The sequence below is a fragment of the Fistularia commersonii genome, chromosome 21 (assembly GCF_037954325.1).
Source record: "Fistularia commersonii isolate RoL2024-O1a breed Wild chromosome 21, RoL_Fcom_v1.0, whole genome shotgun sequence".
NCBI classification, from domain to species: domain Eukaryota; kingdom Metazoa; phylum Chordata; class Actinopteri; order Syngnathiformes; family Fistulariidae; genus Fistularia; species Fistularia commersonii.
The window spans coordinates 1789651-1809546 of NC_141304.1; the positions used below are offsets into that span (position 1 = coordinate 1789651).

At 49.2% G+C, this 19896-nt stretch overlaps 4 protein-coding genes across 4 annotated transcripts; 2 read left to right on the forward strand and 2 right to left on the reverse strand.

The window, feature by feature from the left end:
* The first annotated feature begins 520 nt into the window (after nucleotides 1-520).
* nuak2 (NUAK family, SNF1-like kinase, 2) lies at nucleotides 521-6437 on the forward strand. Its single transcript, XM_086169082.1, has 6 exons — nucleotides 521-780; nucleotides 2392-2512; nucleotides 2758-2909; nucleotides 4154-4219; nucleotides 4307-4559; nucleotides 5282-6437. The coding sequence occupies exons 1-6, from the start codon at nucleotides 637-639 to the stop codon at nucleotides 6331-6333; spliced, it is 1788 nt and encodes a 595-aa protein (XP_086025208.1). The 5' UTR covers nucleotides 521-636; the 3' UTR covers nucleotides 6334-6437.
* A 1202-nt stretch (nucleotides 6438-7639) lies between these two features.
* On the reverse strand, nucleotides 7640-10550 carry ccnd3 (cyclin D3). Its single transcript, XM_086168919.1, has 5 exons — nucleotides 10374-10550; nucleotides 10082-10297; nucleotides 9321-9483; nucleotides 8520-8662; nucleotides 7640-8366 (listed from the first exon to the last, which is right to left on the reverse strand). The coding sequence occupies exons 1-5, from the start codon at nucleotides 10548-10550 to the stop codon at nucleotides 8139-8141; spliced, it is 927 nt and encodes a 308-aa protein (XP_086025045.1). The 3' UTR covers nucleotides 7640-8138.
* Nucleotides 10551-12042: 1492 nt separating this feature from the next.
* Nucleotides 12043-15555, reverse strand: bysl (bystin-like). The gene is made up of 7 exons (XM_086168204.1): nucleotides 15159-15555; nucleotides 14540-14693; nucleotides 14307-14445; nucleotides 13970-14103; nucleotides 13717-13877; nucleotides 12733-12835; nucleotides 12043-12606 (listed from the first exon to the last, which is right to left on the reverse strand). The coding sequence occupies exons 1-7, from the start codon at nucleotides 15421-15423 to the stop codon at nucleotides 12252-12254; spliced, it is 1311 nt and encodes a 436-aa protein (XP_086024330.1). The 5' UTR covers nucleotides 15424-15555; the 3' UTR covers nucleotides 12043-12251.
* Nucleotides 15556-15646: 91 nt separating this feature from the next.
* med20 (mediator complex subunit 20) lies at nucleotides 15647-18983 on the forward strand. Its single transcript, XM_086168206.1, has 4 exons — nucleotides 15647-15796; nucleotides 16030-16175; nucleotides 18230-18483; nucleotides 18584-18983. Exons 1-4 carry the CDS (start codon nucleotides 15783-15785, stop codon nucleotides 18803-18805), a joined length of 636 nt encoding a protein of 211 aa, XP_086024332.1. The 5' UTR covers nucleotides 15647-15782; the 3' UTR covers nucleotides 18806-18983.
* Nucleotides 18984-19896: the final 913 nt, after the last annotated feature.

A 19896-nucleotide genomic window follows, 5' to 3' on the forward strand; every position in this document is an offset into this window, starting at 1 on the left:
AGTTCCTCAATAGCAAGCGAAAAATAAAATAAAATAAAACTAAAAAAAAAAAACATCTAACTCAGTCAAATAGAGATAATATCTTCAACTCTCCAAATATTTTTTAATGGGTGCCCATTTGTCAAGATATAGGTCTGTCTGAAGTCGTAAGTTTGCTGTTATGCGTTCCATGTAGTTAACTTTGACACTTTATTGTATTTCTTATTCTCCCTCCTTCCTACTATTATTTATTATTGTTATGTTTTACTTGAAACTCTGGCACAACAATTTCATCGGGATAAATAAAGTTGTTCTTATTATTTAGTTCTGGTTGTGTACTTGTATGTGGATCAATCAAGTTTATCTTATCTTTTTTTTTTTTTTTAATAAGAAAATTATTATTTTATAGGTAACTCCACCTCGGACAGCCGCCGGCAGATCCGGGTGTCGGAATGGAGCGCTCCCCGGCGCACCTGGATCCGCCCCGCCCCTCCGCGGTGTGACGCCCGCGGGACGGAGCGCCTCTGCCGGCTTGCCGGCCGCCCACCTGCCGCCAGAGGCTTCCTGGCCGCCGCGGTGGACGGACGCGCCCGGAGCCCCTGAACGCACCACCGGTGGGGGAGCCGCCGAGCGAACGACCCCGCAGAACCCCGCAGCATGGACGGCTCCCCCGGGAGGAAGCAGGCCGTGAAGAGGCACCACCACAAACACAACCTCAAACACCGCTACGAGTTCCTGGAGACCCTCGGGAAAGGCACCTACGGGAAGGTGAAGAAGGCCAGGGAAAGATCTGGAAGACTGGTAGGTCCTCCGACATCCTTTTTTTATTTTATTTATTTTTTTATTCTTTTTTTTTTTTTTTTTTTTTAATTCTGATGGTTTTGAACTCCGGTGCTCCACTTGCGCGACCTTCACTGGCCGCTTCGGACGCATGGCACACAAACAAAAGCAAAAGAAAAAAGCAATTTTAAATCAAAATACTTTATTAATCTCCAGGGGGAGAAATTGCTCTTGGTTGCCTACAAGCAGATTAAACACGCAGAGATACAAAACATACATTCATACATTAATTCCTCTTCCCTCAGCCGCAGGGAATCTTCAAATCTTTGAACTTAAGACCTTAAAACACTTGATAGCCTTAACCTTGACACTTTATATTTTATTGTATTTCTTGTTCTCCCTCCTTCCTACTATTATCTATTATTGTTATGTTTTTGCTTGAAACTCTGGCACAACAATTTCCTTCGGGAAAAAATTGTTCTCATCTCATCTCTCATACATTATATTTCAAAAAAATAAAGGTATATTAAAGTAAAGGGTTATTGCACTGTGAGTATTTGCCTTTGAGCTGTGTTTGTTTAATGTGTGTGTGTGTGTGTGTTTTGGGGGGGGGTGCACTCCTATCCCTGGAGCTAGGTTTCTAGTTCATGGTGGTGGAAACGTGCTCTGCTGCCACAGATCTGTTCCTGCAAGCACACCGTCTATGTGTGTGTGTGTGTGTGTGTGTGTGTGTGTGTGTGTGTGTGTGTGTGTGTGTGTTTCCACACCTGAACCTCCTGGTGGAATGTGGTCATCAAGGAAAGGCGTTTCTTGGCAGTGGGGGGTGTCAGGGAAGTAAGGTCACTTTCTTTGTCTGCTAGGTGGGGGTGGGAAACACAGCGAGCGTCCGGGCTCTCAGGTGGATTCCAGGAGGCCAAACCTTTTTTTTAGTTTTTATTAAATATTAACTTCATTTGCATGAAGTGTGTGTGTGTGTCGAGGTGGGGGGTCCCGTCCAGGCTCCCCCTGTGCAGGAAGTACGAAAGCGTCTGACGTCTGGCCGCGTAAAGGCAAACATCGAGGGCCCGTGTTGAATTTCTGGGATTTCAGCCTCTTGGTGCTCATTGCGTAGGCTGGGTGCTCTTTACAAAACACACACACACCCACACACACACACAGATAACCTCAACGGGGTGTGAACCCCTGGAGAGTGTGGTGTTCAGCCACCAGTCCAGCAGCTTTGCAGACAAATAGAGGAAACCACACTTCCCAGAAGAGGGGTGTTTATGTGTGTGTGTGTGTGTGTGTGTGTGTGTGTGTGTGTGCAGACGGTGATTCACCGGCGGGTGTGATGAGGCTGACATGACACGGCTGCTTTACTCAGCTGTGTGTGTGTGTGTGTGTGGGGCCCCGGGGGTTCAGGACACGGGGGGCAGCGAGGACAACCGGTCGCCATCTGCCGCCCCGAGCCGGTGACGCACGGAGGAATCCCGAGCATCCCGCCGTCTTTTAGACACACACACACACACATCATAACGGTTTTGCAATACAACCGCAACAAAAGCTGACCCGGTTCCCACCCCCTTTTCTCCTCAACGCAGATGATTTTTGCTTCTTCAGCCGGACGTTTTCAAATCTCCCGTCCCTCCACAGGTGGCCATCAAGTCCATCAGGAAGGAGAAGATCAAGGATGAGCAGGACCTGGTCCACATCCGGCGGGAGATCGAGATCATGTCGTCGCTCTGTCACCCGCACATCATCACCATATACGAAGGTGTGTGTGTGTGTGTGACACCTCCAGAGTGAGAAGGGGGAAACCAATCTCCCTTCAATAAGTCTCTGTTTGGCTTCAGAGGGTCACGCAGGTCTTTCAGGGTTACATAAGTGGCGCTTGCATGTCCCGCGATGACAAAAGAGGGGGTACCCGGGGTCTTCCGTGCACGTTTGACGGCGAGGCGGCTGCTAACCACCCCCCGGGACTGACGCTCGTCCTCTCTCCCCCCCCCTCCCTGTCCGCAGTTTTCGAAAACAAGGACAAAATCGTGATCGTGATGGAGTACGCCAGCCGCGGAGACCTCTACGACTACATCTGCGACAGGAGGAGCATCTCCGAACGCGAGTCGCGCCATTTCTTCAGGCAGATCGTGTCCGCCGTGCACTACTGCCACCAGGTGAGGTCACGCCGTTACTTTTTTTCCCCCAATCAAGTTTGGGGTTACATAACGGCCTTTACTCGTCTCCGGCCGGCTGGTTTGGAGAACAATGCGGAGGGGAATGGACGTTTAGTCTGAGGGGAGCCCAGCCAGCCGCCCACACACACACACACACACACACACACACACACACACACACACACACACACGGATGAACTCACACTCTAATGAGGGTGTGATAGAACAGAAAGAGCTCCAAACACACACACACACACGTGTATATATACACAACGATTTCAATCGACCTACGAACTGAGTTTAAAATCAAATTTACGTGTTGTAGCGTAGCGGCCCTCCATGCTACTCCGCTTTGTTTACGTCTTTTATTGTTGTGTTCTCCTGATATTGCGCTTTTTGTGCTTTTCGGTAAGCTAGCTAGTGGCTCCCAGAAAGGTTAAAAGTGCTAGCGATAGCGCTGTTAAAAAGTTAACTTGTTCGTCGATCTTTATGACTAATGTTTTGTACTTTAGCACCGTGGGTCTTCGAGTAACGCTATTTTAATGCTCTGTATTGGCAGTATTGACAATAAACTTTGACTTAGTTTGGATTAACGATAGCGAGCTAGCTGGTGATAGCGTTAGCGAGAAGGCTATTTGCTATTTATTTAGCGTAGGAAACCAGTATGAGTGCTAGCAAGGAGAGAAAGAACAGCAGAAACACAGCCATTATATTAAGATTATCTTTAATTCCTTTTCGTATTTTTACCACAAATAAAAAGTTTCAAAAGAGCGCTGGTTGTTTTTGGTGCCGGATCAACGGTGAAACACCGCTTCGGTTCGCGAAATTAAATCCGAAGGCCGCGTTTCTCCTGCACAGTGTAGAAATGGCTATCTATTTCACATCTCGGAAAAAGCCTGTAAACACACGTCGTCGTCGTCTTAACGCTAACCCCCCCACGAAAAACACCGTTTCCACGCCGTGAGCGCTTTAAGAAGCAGCTGACCCGCATTTCTAAAGGTGAACCGGACTTGAACGTTGGCCGGAGGCATTCCCCCCCGCGGAGCACGGACAATGAGGCGTACAGGGGCTGACGTACCGGGAAGAGGGGTCAGGGGGGGGGGGGGTTGCAAAGAATGTGTCCTGCACTGGTTGGAAATCAAAACAAAAAGAAAAATAACAAGCCTTCCAGTAAACCGATGCGTAACGAGTGGAATTTTGCTTACATGAATTCACCCCGCCAACCCTTTCTCTCTCTGTCCCAGAATGGAATCGTACACCGGGACCTGAAACTGGAGAATATTTTGCTCGACGGCAGCGGCGATGTGAAGGTAAGCCGACACGCTCTTTCGCGTGATTATTATACCGGACGGGAACGGTACGACCCGGAGGTCAGACTGGATTTCCCACCTTCGCAGATCGCAGATTTCGGCCTGTCGAACCTTTACCGAGGAGACGAGTACCTGCAGACGTTCTGCGGCAGCCCGCTCTACGCCTCCCCGGAGATCGTGAACGGCCGGCCGTACCGCGGGCCGGAGGTGGACACCTGGTCCCTCGGGGTGCTGCTGTACACCATGGTCCACGGCACCATGCCCTTCGACGGGAACAACCACAAGACTCTGGTCCAGCAGATCAGCACCGGAAATTACCGCAAACCAAACAACCCCTCTGGTGAGTCGACGCACCTGGAATCCAGGTAGAACTGTCGGATGACGTCGTTTTCTTAAAAGCTGCTACAAACCCGTGTCTGCGGAGGCCCCCCAGGCCTTCCGGGTCACGGCGCATTCTTGTCGCGGCGAGTGGACTTGAACCCGCTGAACTGAAGCAGCCTCGTCTTCAGGTGATGAATTCAAATCCAGTTGCCTCGACAAGAATGTTGCAAACTCACCGCCTCCGCTGATGGATTGTTGTTCTTTTTCCCCTGACGTACGGTAAACGCACCTGTTTGGGGAACATGTGAGGGCGAGGAAGAGAAACATAAATATACTGCTCAAAAAAATAAAGGGAACACTTGAACAACACAATGTAACTCCAAGTCAATCACACTTCTGTGAAATCATAGTGTCCACTCAGGAAGCAACACAGATTCATTTTGACTTGTTTTAAGGACATGCCATCAAAGTTGGATCAGCCTGGAGTGTGTTTTTACACTTTAATTTTGACATTGATCATTTTTGTGTGATTTTGTTGTCAGCACATTCAACTGTGTAAAGAGCAAAGTATTTCATAAGAATATTTCATTCATTTTAGATCTAGGATGTGTTTTATAAGTGTTCCCTTTATTTTTTTGAGCAGTGTATTAGAAACAAGCCCCTTTTCACACTTTTTTTTTTTTTTTTTTTTTTGGACATTTTAAACTTTTCTGACTCGAGCTGTTCCGTCTCCTTTGTCAGACGCCTGCGGGCTGATCCGCTGGATGCTGATGGTGAACCCCGAGCGTCGGGCCACCATGGAGGAGATAGCGGGCCACTGGTGGCTGAACTGGGGCTACCAGCGGTCCCTGCTGGCGGAGACGAAAAGCGGCCCGGCGGAGCAGGCCGCCGCCGCGCCCTCCGCGCCGCACGCGGCGGGCCTCGCCGGCGTGGCGAGCTGGCTGCGGCGTACGTCCAGGCCCCTGCTGGAGAACGGCTCCAAGATGCGCTGCCTGCTGCGCTCCCAGGGCGCCGGGGCGGAGGTGGTGCGGCAGCGTTCCCTTCGGAGGTCGCGGAAGGAGAACAACGTCTCCCAGCCGGCTCACGAAGGCGGTGCGGACGCCCGGCCGTCTAAGGGGATTTTAAAGAGGAGGAACAGCGCCAAACAGAAAGCGACGAACGAAACCCCGCCCGCCGGCGCCGTAGAATCCCCGGACATCTTGGGTTTGTCGGCGCAGGCGGGCGCGCCGCCGGCGGCGTCTGCGCCGCAGCCACGCAAAGGTATTCTGAAGAAGCCCACGGAGCAGGAGTCGGGCTACTACTCCTCCTCTCCGGAGAGCAGCGACTCGGGCTGGGTGCCGCAAACTAAAGAGTGCCCCTCGGCGCCGACCCACAGGAAGGGCATCCTGAAGCGCAACGGGAAGTTCTCCTCCGGCGGCCTGCAGGAGTTCGGCTCTCTGGACCAGCTGGCCGTCACTCTGCCCCGCGAGGGCGCCAGGTCGAGGCCCGGCGGCGCCATCAGCGAGGACAGCATCCTGTCGTCGGAGTCCTTCGACCAGCTGGACCTGCCGGACCGCGCGGGACCCCCGGCGCAGCTGGCCAAGCCGGCCAAGACCGCCATGAGGGGGTGCGTGTCGGCCGACAACCTGCTGGCCATCCAGGAGGACGGCTTCCTCGCCGAGCGAGGCCTGCAGAGGCCGTGGAACCGCTACGGCGCCGGAGTCTCCGACAGCGTCTTCTCCATCACGGATTGCGAGAACGTAACGGAGGCCTACAAGCAGGCCCTGGGCCTCCGAGGCTCCGCCGCCAGCTAAGGACACGCGGACGGTCTCCGTTTCGGAAAAATGACGGCGGGACGAGTCGCCGCGGCGACGAAGCCAAAGCGCATCGTTCGCTAAGAGGAACTCAGTACCAAAAAGGGAAGAGATTATAAACAGCGCCGGCTTCTCTGAGCTCGCAACGCCTGAACGCTTGATCGTATTTGCAAAGTGTAATCGACGGACGTGCATTTCAACCGTTTTTCTCAGGGGCTCCGATCTTCGACACGAGGGCTTCCCGGTGAAAGTGTTTTCAAAGCAAAAAAAATAGAGATCTTTTAACCAAAAAAAAGAAAAAAACAGGCCTGGGAATGATGTTTTGGTCGAATGAATGTTTCTCTTTGCCGGCCAAATCGCTCTTTACCGCATTTGTGAGGCAATAAAATAGGGGAAGTATCTCACGACACCAAAGTGCTTTTTTTTTTTAAATGATTTAAACACCAGGAAAAGATGGCGAGGGTTGTTTTTTTTTTTTTTTTTTTGTCCGACCGCCGTGCGTTTTTTTTCGTGGGACTTTCCTGTCCTTGTGTTTCGCTGACTTGAACGATTCCCGTGACGTATAAACGCGTCAGGAGCTACCGGTCGGACTCGCTTTCGCTCCCGGGCAAACTCAGGTACGCAGGCGGCAGGTTCTCACGGATCGGCTGCGGCAAATAATTTCTTTTTCCACGGGAGGAAAACCGTGACGTGTGCTTGAAAGTGAAGCCTCGCCCGGCTGCGCTTGTTCTGTCACGCAGCAGAATACCGATCCTGGAGCTCAGGTGTCATTGTTTTAGTCTAGTTAAAAACAAATCCTGGTGAAACTGGAAGGAGGCTCGGCCGTATGACATTGAATCCACTCTTTAAGATTCTTTATTTGTTTGCTGGTGGTTACGAATCGAGTTTGACGGGATATTTAAGGCCCCCCTATCCGAATGCTCGGATAATCTCGCTTTATCAACAACGGCTAGTGGCCAAACAAGAGGGCTTTTGTTTGATTTGTCTCAACTGGACACGACCGGCTGTCACCGAGTCGAAGCGTCAATAAAAGCCTCGCACCTTATCAGGCCATCGAAAAAGCAGAGGTTATAAATAGTTCGGCTTCCGTTTCATGCTGGCCGCTGAGCCGGAGTCGCTTCTGTGGCTAATTGTGATCCCGTAAAAGGACAGTTAATTTGCTTTTAATATTTGTCCGAGGGGGGGGGGGGGGGGTTTTGCAAACTTTGCAGGAATGTTAAGCAAGCAACCGTATGTCAACTCAATGATCGCATTTCTGGAAAACAAAGACATTGCCTTAAGAGCTGATGTTTTTTTTTTTTTTATTTTTTTTATTTTTTAGATATCCTTTACAGAGCATGCATGCATGTCCTTAGTGTTTTTCTCGCGGGCTCATTCAATACTTTTGTCCTCATACAGCAAAAGTCATGTTTGCCAAAGTTACTGGCTTATCCATTAAGTGACTGTGACCAGGATGGGAAACCAATAAAGACACAACAATACACCTGTGTGCTGATGTAGGTTATTGCAGAGGTATAAATCTCCTGCGTACATGTTTGATTAATTTACAGGGGCGGGGAATGATTCCACTCTTTGAACCACATGCGAAGATAAGAACTGCGTAAGGTTCAGGCTGTTTCTTCGATTTAGACAAAACATTGAAACGGCTGCATTTTAAACATCGCTATCACATTTGGAATCAATCCGGTAACAGTGCCAGAGAAACAAGCTGCTCTGAATCTGGATAAAAGTATGAAAGTTCAGCTTCGGTACAAAAGAAAAAAAAAAACAAACGACTTCTCAGCGCGGCACGGCTCTGCCAGCGTTCACATTTCTGCCAGCTCCATCTTGTTCTCCTGCAGGTCAGCCGAGCCCGCGGCGGCGGCGGCGGGGAGGAGCCGGGTTTCCTGAGGGACCGCCGGCACGTCCTGGATGTCCGCGGGGGGGTCGCCGACCTCCGAGGCCCCCGGTCTGCAAACGCCGGCCTGAAAACCGGAGAGCAGGCAGAGCTCCGGCGCGCTCTCCAGCCGGTCGCGGCACAGGACCACACGCTCCTGGTTTGGGGTCAGATGCAGAAAACCGCACAGGTTCAGGGTGAATAATACATGAGCACGGTGGTGTTTTTCTTCCCTCCATATTGTTTGTGCTCGGCGTCAGCGGCAGATTTTCACTCTGATCTGGAGGTGCCGGTTAAACATCGGCCCTACCGGTTCGATGGCCAGGAGGTTGGCCAGGCTCCTCGTCGCTGCATCCAAGGAGCCGGCGGTGTCCACCAGCTTCAGCTTCTGCGTGGCGACCATCACGCAGGCGCATGCGACAGTGGAGGGCAGGAACTCTGAAAACCTAAGGTCTGGGGAATGAAGGAGAAGATGGCTCAGCGTACATTCGCTGCCCATCGCCTGGGGAAAGGCGGTGATGGCGGGCACGCCCCGGACACACAAAAGGCGAGCGCTTGTTCGCTGCTATTTGACAAAACATGACAGCTGGATATAATATCCCAAAGCGCTTCGGGCGGCCATAATGCCGGCCATTCGATCCTTCCGTGCGCACCTCTCTGAATGGCCTGGTATGTTGGGAGCAAGGCCCCATCTTAATGTTGTGGATTTAGGGTCCTCGTCGGTCTGAAAGGGCCTGGGCTGTGTCCCCGCGACGGTGACGCCTCGGGCAGCATCACAGAGATTCGTGGGAAGGGCTCGCTGAATAGAGCGACGCGGGTCTTTCACAGCGGACAATGCAGGATTACACAAACTCAGCTCTCTGTCTCCTAAATGAACTGCTGACACGCTGCGATCAAAGTTATAGCTGCTTTGTGCTCATTGTTTCCCCGCGCAGAATGTAAATCATTTTCGCTACTTGTGCAGCGCTCTCTTTTTTTTTCCCCCGAGGCCGCGTTAAAAATTGGGCCGAGTAGAAAAAATTTGAAAACGATAAGCCGAGGCGACACTTTAGATCGAGCCCACCGGTGCACGCGCTCGTTTGCTGGATTTCATAACGATTATGTAACTTACCTATGGCTGCCAGGGCGACGTAACCGTGAACATGCCGGCGCAGCGTTTGGAGGTGATGAGGCAGAATAAAAGAGAGAAAGCGGATAATTGGCTCCAGGAAGTCAGAGGGGACCACGGAGGCCAGACACCAGCCTAAACGGGACACCACAACCACCTCCCACTGCTTCACACACACACACACACACATTCTTGTTTTTGCTGCGGGAGGTTTTAAGAGACGCAAAAAGATTAACAGGTTCATTTATACACAACTCTTGTATTTTCCTGACATACTTTTGATGTAGTTTTTTTATTATTTTTGTCATATTTTGAAGTGATCTGAGTGCTGCCCCCCTTTCAAATTGTGATCTTTGTTTTTTAGTTTTTTTTTCTCCCTTTGGTAGATATCTTTGAGAAACCTTTTTGGACGAGACTGAGAGACAGTTGGTGGACGGCAGTGAAGTGAAGCACGTTAAAATGGTGTAAAAGAAACATGTATATGAAATAAGATATGAACGTATTGATGGGGACAACATTTATATTTCAATGTTTATCCAGGAACACCACCAAGGGAGAATGAAAACTATGAAGGTGGCCGTCATTCAACCTCAAACAAACCCTGGTAATCAGTGAGTCATGTTTAAAAGGGATGATATTACAAAAGTTATGTGTTTTTAATTTAAATAACTGAGAGGGAGCCAGTGAATGAGGTACGTTTGCATCGGATGCCAACGATTTGCACCATCCCATGCAAGGTGGAGGTGTTGTTGTTATTTGTTTACCAGGATGTCAGACACTGGAATGGAGTTGTTTGTGTAGATGTGCAGCTTGTTGGCGGTGAGAGGAACAGTCTCCCTCATCTTGGAGGCCAGAAACATGGAAACGACCCCAAGGAGCTGCAGATTTGACCTCTCCACGGCATGGCGGCTCAGGTAAGAGTCCAGGTAATGCATGGCCAGGGGAAACACTTCCTCCTCGCACTTTTGCTCCTCGCATACCTGTGTGGAGAACCCATCTGTGACACCACAACATGCCTTATGTGGAGTTGAACATTTTGAACAGCAACTTTTGTACCTGAAGCATCCACACTGCCAGCATCCTCCTCATGTAAGGCTCAATCTGGGTCTGCACTTGACCAAAGTTGGAGGACAGGTTGCTAGCGGTTTCCCGGGCCCTCAGATTGTGCAATGCCCGGGGGTCACCGACAAGGGCTGTGTCGCAACCTGCTCTCACAGCCGCTCCAAGCCTCATCTTAACGAAATCCTCTCCAAAATCACCTCAAAGATTCATATTGCCGATTACCTGGTTGTAGAATGTCAGATAACCATACAGCTAGCTGCTACTCGGTTATCATTACTTTTAGCTGACTTTAGCTAGCTATCAGTTAGAGGAATACGATGACCGGGTTAAACACCAGGCGCCCGTTTCGGAGTATACCCGAAAACGCTACCAGGGCTTCCCCGGTTTGTCAACGTTAATATTGTAACACTTTTGAAGAGAAATGGAACGCTGAAATGAAGGGCCGAACAAATGTCCGACAACTGTTAAGCTAGCTGTTACTCGGTTATCATTACATTTAGCTGACTTTAGCTAGCTGTTAGAGGAATACGGCGTCCGTTTCGGAATATACCCGCAACGCTTCCAGGGCGTTCTCGAGATGTCAACGTTAAGATTTTAACACATTTAAAAAGAAAAAAAAATGAAATAAGCCTATTAAATGTTCGACCGCGGCCACAATGTCCGCCAAATATTAAGCATCATGTTACCCGCGAAGCCCGGCCATTGTAACTCCTAGCTAACTTTAGTTAGCTATCGGTAAGTAAGAGGAATCTGACGTTTCTGTTATAAGTCTATTTCAAAGCCTGGACATTACGGAGTTTAACCCATTTTCAAAAAAGAAAAACAAGCGAGTATTAAAATAAAGGGACCGACTAAATGTTTGTCGCCCGAGTTAAAATGTTAGCATCGGTTCATTACGAGTTTTAATATTAGCGCTGGCTAGCATTATTTAAGCAGTGACTTGAAAATTAAATTGACGAAATCATCACATTTTGAACAGAAACCTAACATTTAACCGGCCTTGAAATTACGTTGCTTATAAAACAAAATTTTATCTTACTTTATATCTGTGTTATTTCTTTAAATCTTGTACTAGCTAGCAGTGTAACAGTGGTCAGTAGCTAGCACACCATGCTATTGTTTCCCCTGCTATTATGCCACTTTCTCAAGGTCATGGGGAAACTTTAACTATTTCCTTGAACTCTTAATCCTGCCCTTTTTCTTGTTTGCAAACCTGTTAAACTGCCTGAGGCCCCTCAAATGCTGCAGTGAGACTAAAAGCGACACCATAATATCTTAGGTGCACCTGACAGAACAGGTTAAGTTTGTATTTTTTATGTAAACAAAGGGTTGGAAAACCTCCAAGCCCTCCATGCGCCCATGGAAGACTTGGGATGTTTGCAGTTTCCTATGATCAAATCACTAAATCAGGGAATATTAAAAGAAAATGTTCTTAAGATGTTCAAAAACAGCTGAAGCAGTTCTAGGAACTCGTGTTGGCCCGACTCCCTGCAAGGCACATGTCTGGATCAAGGCTTCGACAGCGTGCCATAACTCCTCGTCTATTTGACAGCTCAAACAATCTCCTGCAGTTTGTTTTTCAGCTATGTAGATAAAGATAATAGTTTTTGCACACAAGGCTGTTTCTCTCACAAAACCAGGAACACCTGACAAAACAGTATTCGTTCAATTAGTTTTTAATGGAAAAATGGTTCACCAAAATGTGCAGCTATTCCGGGTGTGAGTAATTGAAGTATACCGCGGGGGAAAAAAGCACAGAAAAATATCTGCTACAAATTCCTTAGACCGAGGGATATCATTAAATAAGAATATTTATCTTGCAGAAGCAGCATGGGTGTTGCCATCAGAGAAAAGGGGACGACCACAGTGAATTCAGTCCATTTCAAAAGTGGCAGGGAGCCCAACTTCAAGATCCCGTGACTCCGAATTTTGCAGTTCTCTCCGAATCTCTGCAGAGACCTGAGGATGTGTTTGTATCTTCAGCAGGTCCAGCAGGGCGGCCTTCTGCTCCGAGGCCAGGTCAGCCTTGTAGCGCTGGGCCAGGGTGAGTAAACTCTGATGCCATAGCACAGGAAGCACACGCTTTTCGTTGCGGAAGGACAGGAAGTGAGCCACCAAGGCATCTAGGACACGGAAAGGCAGGGCGTACTTCTTGTCAAGCAAGAGACGCAGAAAAATGCTGTTGGCGCCATTATATTCCATCTCTGCCAATTTAAGCATCGCAGCGCTGAAAGACAACAAAGATAAAGTGGACAAGTTATGCAACGTTAACCTTAACTCACCTTGCCTGGACTGTAGAGAACACACACACAACCGAAGTTGAAATGTAAGGGGGAGTGAGTAGACACCCTACCTTGAGTGGAGCACGGGGACCGAACACTTTGTGAGTATACTTCCGATGATTACGGCCTCTCTGAGGGTACAGGTCCCGGATTCACAGAGCGGGATTAGTATCCCTGTTTGAAAGAAGACAAGTAAAGGGACTGGTGAGACAATCCCAAATAAAAAAAAAACATATGCCAGTATATCCTTCTTCACATTTTTATAGACAATGGAGCCCATTATGCCGGACTCCATTACTCAAATAGATTTAATTAGCGACGCCTCATTAATGTCACAGGCGCTTCCTTGTAGAAAACAAAACCACGCCTGTGATGAATACAGAGTGATGGTATGATGGCGTGACATGAACAAATAAGCAAACTTTCACACCTTTTACATAATGGAGACATCATAATGTTCCTCCTTGGTTTCGGATCAAATTTAACGGCCTTAGATTGCAAAAAACAGAAGCTTAGACACATGCGTCATCACTCTCATAAGACTAAATCAAAATGAGACTTTAAAAATGGTTTCAGATAACGGGGGCCAGAGTCAGTATATGTATCAAATGGGAATACATTTCCCCCATTTTTCAACTAGCTCAGCGTCTGCTGCTCCTTGCCCAGAGTTGTGTTTTGGTGAACAGCACTGCCCCTCAGTGGTGATTCCACATTATTGGTTTTCAAAATTGGTAAATACAAGCTTTCCAGGGTTAAAAGACAGTTGAGTCACTCCCGCAACATAGTGGGAACACAGAAAAAAAACACAGGATTTGTATAAATGTTAAAAAGAATATTCACCATGTGTCATATTAAAAAGATTGTCAGTTTGTCCTGGTCAACTTAAGCGTTGTCAGTGCATTGAGAAATGGTTGCAGAAAATCTACAAAAATGTGGGTGGGTGGATTATTCACTTTGGACCCTGCTGTTTGTCTGCAGTCACGGTTCTAATGCTAAGCTAGGCTTATCGCTCATAAATACAGACATGGCGTCTTCTCATCTGAAAGATGTCTGACCTTTGAACCAAGCTCCCGGCTTAAACAAGGCCTTCTTCAAGGCGCTGTACAGATGAAAGTTGAGTCTCTTGTACTCTGCGATGTCATCTCGTACTCGGGGCAGGAGCACCAGGTTGTAAAATCGCTGGGCCATTCGCTCTTTGAGGTTGGATGAAAAGATTCTGAGAGACAGATGCCAAAATCATGAAATTGAAATATCTGCACTCAAAATGACACTCGGAATACCAACCAGTCAGACCCGAGGAGACCTCACCTTGTGGCCTGGTACATGGCGGCTGCGGTCCAGCTCTCCGGCTCAGTCAAATAGAGCACCTGTTCCCAGTTTGACAACGCTGGTATTATTTTGAACGCCTTTGGGAGCTTGCCGCTGCGATATTTGGACAGAACCTGAGGCGAAGAAAGCAGTGAATGCACGGTAAATGTCATTCAGCGGGGCCCAAGGGGATAGCGTGTTTCTGAAGAAGTCAACAATTACAGCGTTCCTCTACTAAACACTTTGGAATCTCCTACATTGATGTTCTTCAAATATGTCCGTATGTTGGTAAATACATGCAGGTATTTTGGGGGGACGTGCATCCTGGGGGGCTCACCTTATTGACACCCCTGTACACCTCTATTACCCTGGGGTCCAGCTTGGGCATCGGAACCCCGGACACTTCGGACATGACCGTCCCCACCTCAGTCTGCTTCTCTGTTATCTTCTCCATGATAATGTCGGCTAAGGTCCGTCTGCAAGAGACGCAAATATATATGAAATGAAGGTGCACTATTTATGCCACAAAAGAAAGGAGTGCCATAATGAAAGTGAATTCTCTGTTCTCACCTCATTGGCGGATTCTTATTCATGAACAACTCAATGGCCTTTTCATCATCGGGGTCGACGGTGATTTCGGTTTCAAACCCAACGTCAGCACTGGCGCCGGCTTCCCCCAGTGCCGGCCACTCCTCATCTGAATCTGCATCCTGAGCTCCAGATCCTGAAAAATGTTAGTTCGGTCACATGCTACTCGATTCCTCCGGTAAACCCACCGTTCCTGCGTGGATCTCACTCTGCGGTCAAATATACTGCCCCATGCGTAAAACAGAGAGAACCCTTTGATGCAGCTTCACATTAGACTTGTTACCAGTTTCAAATCCAAGTGGGGTTTGAAATGTTGCCATCAATTCCTTGTACATTAGTCACCTGTCACCACGTCAGCAGTGATGGGTTGAGGTTTAAACCTTTAGGCTGATGAATATATGTCATCTTAGTAATACAATGCTAAAATAAAGTTAATGAAAAGTGTTTATACAGATGTTATTTGCAGCTCAGTGGCCACGGACCTGTTTTCCACCTGATACCAGAATTCTGCACATCCCTCGGATAGTACATAGGCGGTGTCCGGCCATGTTTGTAGTTCTGAGTATCTCGATTGCCACACTGTAGTTCAGACTCCTCTTACCGAGAACAGTTACCGGTGCCTTCTTCTTCTCCGACGACAGGCCGTATTCTCCCTGAAGCTCTTCCTGCTGGATTCTCGCCTGCTGAAGGATCTTCCGTGACAGGCGATCGTCGACGTAGTTATCCTCGCTCTCCGCCCCGGCGTCCCTGCTCTTCGGTCGCCCTTTGGCTCTGACTGCGTCCCCCTGGAGGATCTGGTCGGCCAGCGCCATCGCCCCGACGCTCTTCTCCGCGCCAACCGTTCTAGACTTTTTCACCTTCGGCATCGCACTGTTGTGAACTTCGCGTTTTAAATGTTATACGGCGAGCTTGCAAAACGGCGAGGCGCTGATTGTCCAACTACAGTAAACAGCCATTGGTCCGACACGTGGTTGGGACTTCCGCTTCGGCGGAAGTGACGCAACGCAACAGCAAACTTAAAAAAAAAAAGCAAGATACGACTGCTGTTTCAAAATTATCACAAATGCTAAAAAAATCAATCGACGCTATGATAATAGTAAGTATTGTAAACGACGAAGGTTGTGCCTCGCTGATACTGACTTAAAAAAAAAAAATCAAGCTAACCGGAAGCCGGTGAGTGCCAACCGGAAGTACCCCCGAAGAAAGCGAGCGAAAGAAAACGCCAATGGGAGTCACTTGGTAAGGCTTATTTCATCATGTTTTACGGCCGGATTAAATGATAAAATGTAATATTTAGAATGGGAATATTTAAGCGGTTTTTCCACCCGGTCGCTGCTGCCGCCGCGTTTGCCTTCATCCTCCTCTATCTCCCCCACGGAGCTGCTCCCTGTGTCCGACTGCACCGCACTGTTTCCGGGGCCGCACTCAACCGGCGCGGCGTCCGTTAACTTGTCCGCTTCGCCCCCCTGCAGTGTGTGCCAGGTGCCCGTGGCCGAGGGCAAGAGTGTGCAGCAAACGGTGGACATCCTGCACAGGAAGCTGGAGCAACTGGGCGCCGTGAAACAGGGCAGTTTCTGCGTGGACTGTGAGACCTACCATGCAACTGGGAACGTCAGCGGTAACGTACAACCCACCCACTTTTAGAGAGAAGTGAGGTTTCACTGTGAAGATTATAGTTTCCAGACATTCCAGTATTGAGTTAAAGGACATTAAGTGCTACCCGTCCCTGCAGGGGAGAGTGTCACCCAGTGTCTTTCACCTTCTCTGCCTGTCAATTCATTGTTTTAAGGTTTATCACAACACTAACGCTTAACTAGGCTTGTTTCATTTCCCACTGGCCTTCATCACTTTCTGCTTTTTCTAATTTTGCGTTTGTAGAATCCTGCATCTTTTAGGCAGAAATTCAAAGCAGTGTAAAATCATAAATCCAGCACAGTGTGTTTCCTCCACAAACTAATTTAGTGATATGATACAATATTATGTTGATTAAAAAGTCAACTGGGTAAATAAGTGAATCTTTATCTAGAGTGCTTCCACCTCACAGCAAGGAGGTCACTGATTGGTTTTCCACAGGGGGGGGGCTTTCTGTGGTGAGTCTCCATGTTCTCCTCATTTCTGCTCGGGGTTCCCTCTAAATTGTCCAGAGATGTGAACGAGAGAGTGAGCGTTGTATATCTCTACATACATGTTGCCATATGATCGACCGCCAGTCCAGAGTGACAGCAGGGATTGGCACAAGCACACAGAACATACAGAATAAGCATCATACATAATGAATGAATTATCCTGACCGAGTTAAATTATTTTGTAGCAAGTATTTGAATGTTGAGGCTTGTCTGTTTTGTGGAGTATGGTAGATATCAATCTGCTCCATCTATTATCAGGAGTGTTGCTGGCTACTTCTCCATGTAGTCTGTGGCTGACATTACTGAATACAACCATAAGACAAGGGAGAGGTGTTATCTTTTCACTTCCCTACGACAGTATACACTAGATGCAGTATCTGCTTTGAGAATGCTTATAGAGAATTACAGAGAAGGTCAGAGGGAGCAGCATTGCGCTTTTGTAGACTTTGAAAAAGCATATGACAGGGTGCTGAGAGAGGAACTCTGGTATTGTATGAGGAAGTCTGGTGTGGCGGAGAAGTCTGTTAAGACTGGTGCAAGACATGTATGCTCGCTGTGAGAAAGTGGTGCGGTGTGCCGTAGGGGTAACAGAGAAGTTCAAGGTGGAGGTGGGACCTCATCAGGGATCAGAGAAGAGAAGATTTATGGGTGTAGCAAGAGAGGATATGAAGTTAGTTGGTGTGAGAGAGGAGGATATAGGGAATAGGGTTAGATGGAGAAGGTTGACTCGCTGTGAAGAAGTTCACACGGCTGTGGTCTCTCAGTTTGTGTTGACTTTGGCGCCTCCCTTTGGGGAAACGATGCAGTTAACAATGAGCTGAACAATGAGCCGCTTCACAATGAGCCACTCTGTACAAAGTCGACTTCAAAACAAGCGTCTCGGCGACTGTTACTCTCAAACAGAGGGCTCGCTGTCTCCAGGTGTCTTAATTCCATGTTGTGAGTAAAAGCTCATGAAGCGCCGACTTAGCCCGCAGTCAAAAATGTCTCCCGGATGGTCAGTCTGGGATGTCTGGAGACCAGGGGCGCCACCGGAGAGGGTCCCTCTTTGGCTTCACGGATGCCGATTTTTCCTCCAAGCCGTCTGTGCAGAGAGTCCGCAGTCATCCGTGCACATCCCGGCCTGTGGGGTCCCAAATCGATCGCTACCTCAGTCTTGATTATTTTTGCCGCAGCTACGCGGCTGATGCAATCTGTCAAACTGGGATTGTGCGTTGCAATGTGCGAGCACATCCACAGAGTTTGGGATGACCTTTTGGAACCCCAACTGAATGAGAAGGACATTTACTGAGCATCTTGATGTTCTTCCCCTCGGCAAGAGCGGGTTAACCGTACGGAGGAACTGCTATGTAGCAGCATAAACAGCTCCGAGGGCAGAATTTCAAACAAATAAGACATTTGACTAGCTCTCGTCTTTGAGACGGCGCACTTTAGCATTTTGTTAGCGTCATGTTAAGGAGGTGACTTAATCGACGTTGCTGCACACCCCGTGAGTTCCGGCGGCTTCTTTAATCGCAGTTAGTCTTGTCTTATCCGCCCACCCCAGGTCAGCCGTCCAAGCTCCTGTACGTGATGCACAACTCGGAAACCCCCCTGAGCTGCCTGGCCCTGTTCGAAGGCGGACCCTGCCTCATCGCCGACGCCAACTTTGACGTTCTCATGGTGAAGCTGAAGAGCCACTTCCAGAACGCCAAGGGGCACAAAGTGGAGAGCCGCGGCTCGCGCTACCGCTACTGCGACTTCCTGATAAAAGTCGGCGCGGTGACCATGAGCTCCAGCGCGAGGGGGATATCCGTAGAGGTATGGAAACAGAGCTCGGTAAAAGCGACAGACAGATGTTTCTCCGTATTCCCCCCCCCCCCCCCCCCCGACTAAATCCATCGCTGGTGCGGTACCTCAGGTCGAGTACTGCCCCTGCGTGGTTCCCGGAGACTGCTGGAATCTAATGAAGGAATTCATGCAGTCCTTCCTCGGCCCCGGCGTGCCCGAGCTGCCGTCGGCTTTCGCCGCTAAGCCCGAAGGGGTTTTCGCACCGGCGGACTGCGTGGACACCATGACCCAGTACCTGGAGCTGTTCAACAAACTCCGCAAGTTGCAAATCCCCGGGGGAAACGTGCGGTGAGCCCACAGCGGCGCCGCGGACATCTGTTTGTCGGTGTTTGTGTCGGTTAAATTCCGGTCCTGTGGATCAGCGAATATCCAGGCATTTTTTTCAGAGCGTCGACTTTATATTTTGTACTTCCTGAACATCACCGTTACCCCGCTGTTTGCTGGGAACGTCTATTAAAGTTAAACGGTGGAGAGAATTTATGTGTCGTTCCGTTTCTGACTTTGCATAATAAGAACCCTCGAGAGACCTTTAGCAGTGATAGGATATGGATTTTTTCCCCAGTTATCTTGCTACATTTTCTGACTTTTCTTTGTTTTTGAACTCTCAACTGCACAAAAACCTGTACGGATGAATCATGGGTTTATAAAGCAGCTCAATTGCAGTGAAACATGTCAGCGAACGCAATCGCACTTCCGCCAGTTTTATTTCGCCGGTACGTCCAAATTCGCGTCGGCCCCGGCGGATCAAAGTGAAAGTCTCCCTCGAATAACCCTCGTCTGTTCGTGTCCAAGTCGAAAACGGGAGTGTGGAAAAATGTCTCTGAGGCAGAGAGGATCCACGTGGCGCCTGAAGCCAACGAGCAAATGACTGATTTCTGTTGTTCCTTGTGTTTCACCCTTCCCAAGGATTGCCAGCCGATAGAAACAACCCCGGGCCAGAGTTTCCTTTCCTCCGTGCGTTCCTTCGGTCTATTCGATTTAATACTTGGCACATTTTCACTCAGGGGTCCACTGGTGCGGCAGCCCGCCGTCTTTGCCACGCAAGGCTCTTCCACATGACAGAGCCTCGGGACCGGAATTAGGCGGGCCCGGCCGCGCTCGTCCTCAAAGGGCATGTTATCAGATTAAACCAGCTGACACAAGGGGCTGGAGGGGGGTGGGGATGGTGAAGGCCGCCGGGGTCAGCCTCCCCACCCCCCCAGGGTTGTCCTCCGTGCCCCGGCCCGGCGGTCGAGCCTGGCTTATTGTTCCATGTGGCCTCGGTGGGTGGACATGCTGGCGGTCCGGCCTGCTGCCTGTTGTTCCAGCGCTCCGCCAATGAGAGGCCGGCTTGCGTTCGGCCGCGGTCCAATGAGAGGCCGGATCGCGCACGGGGTCCCCGTC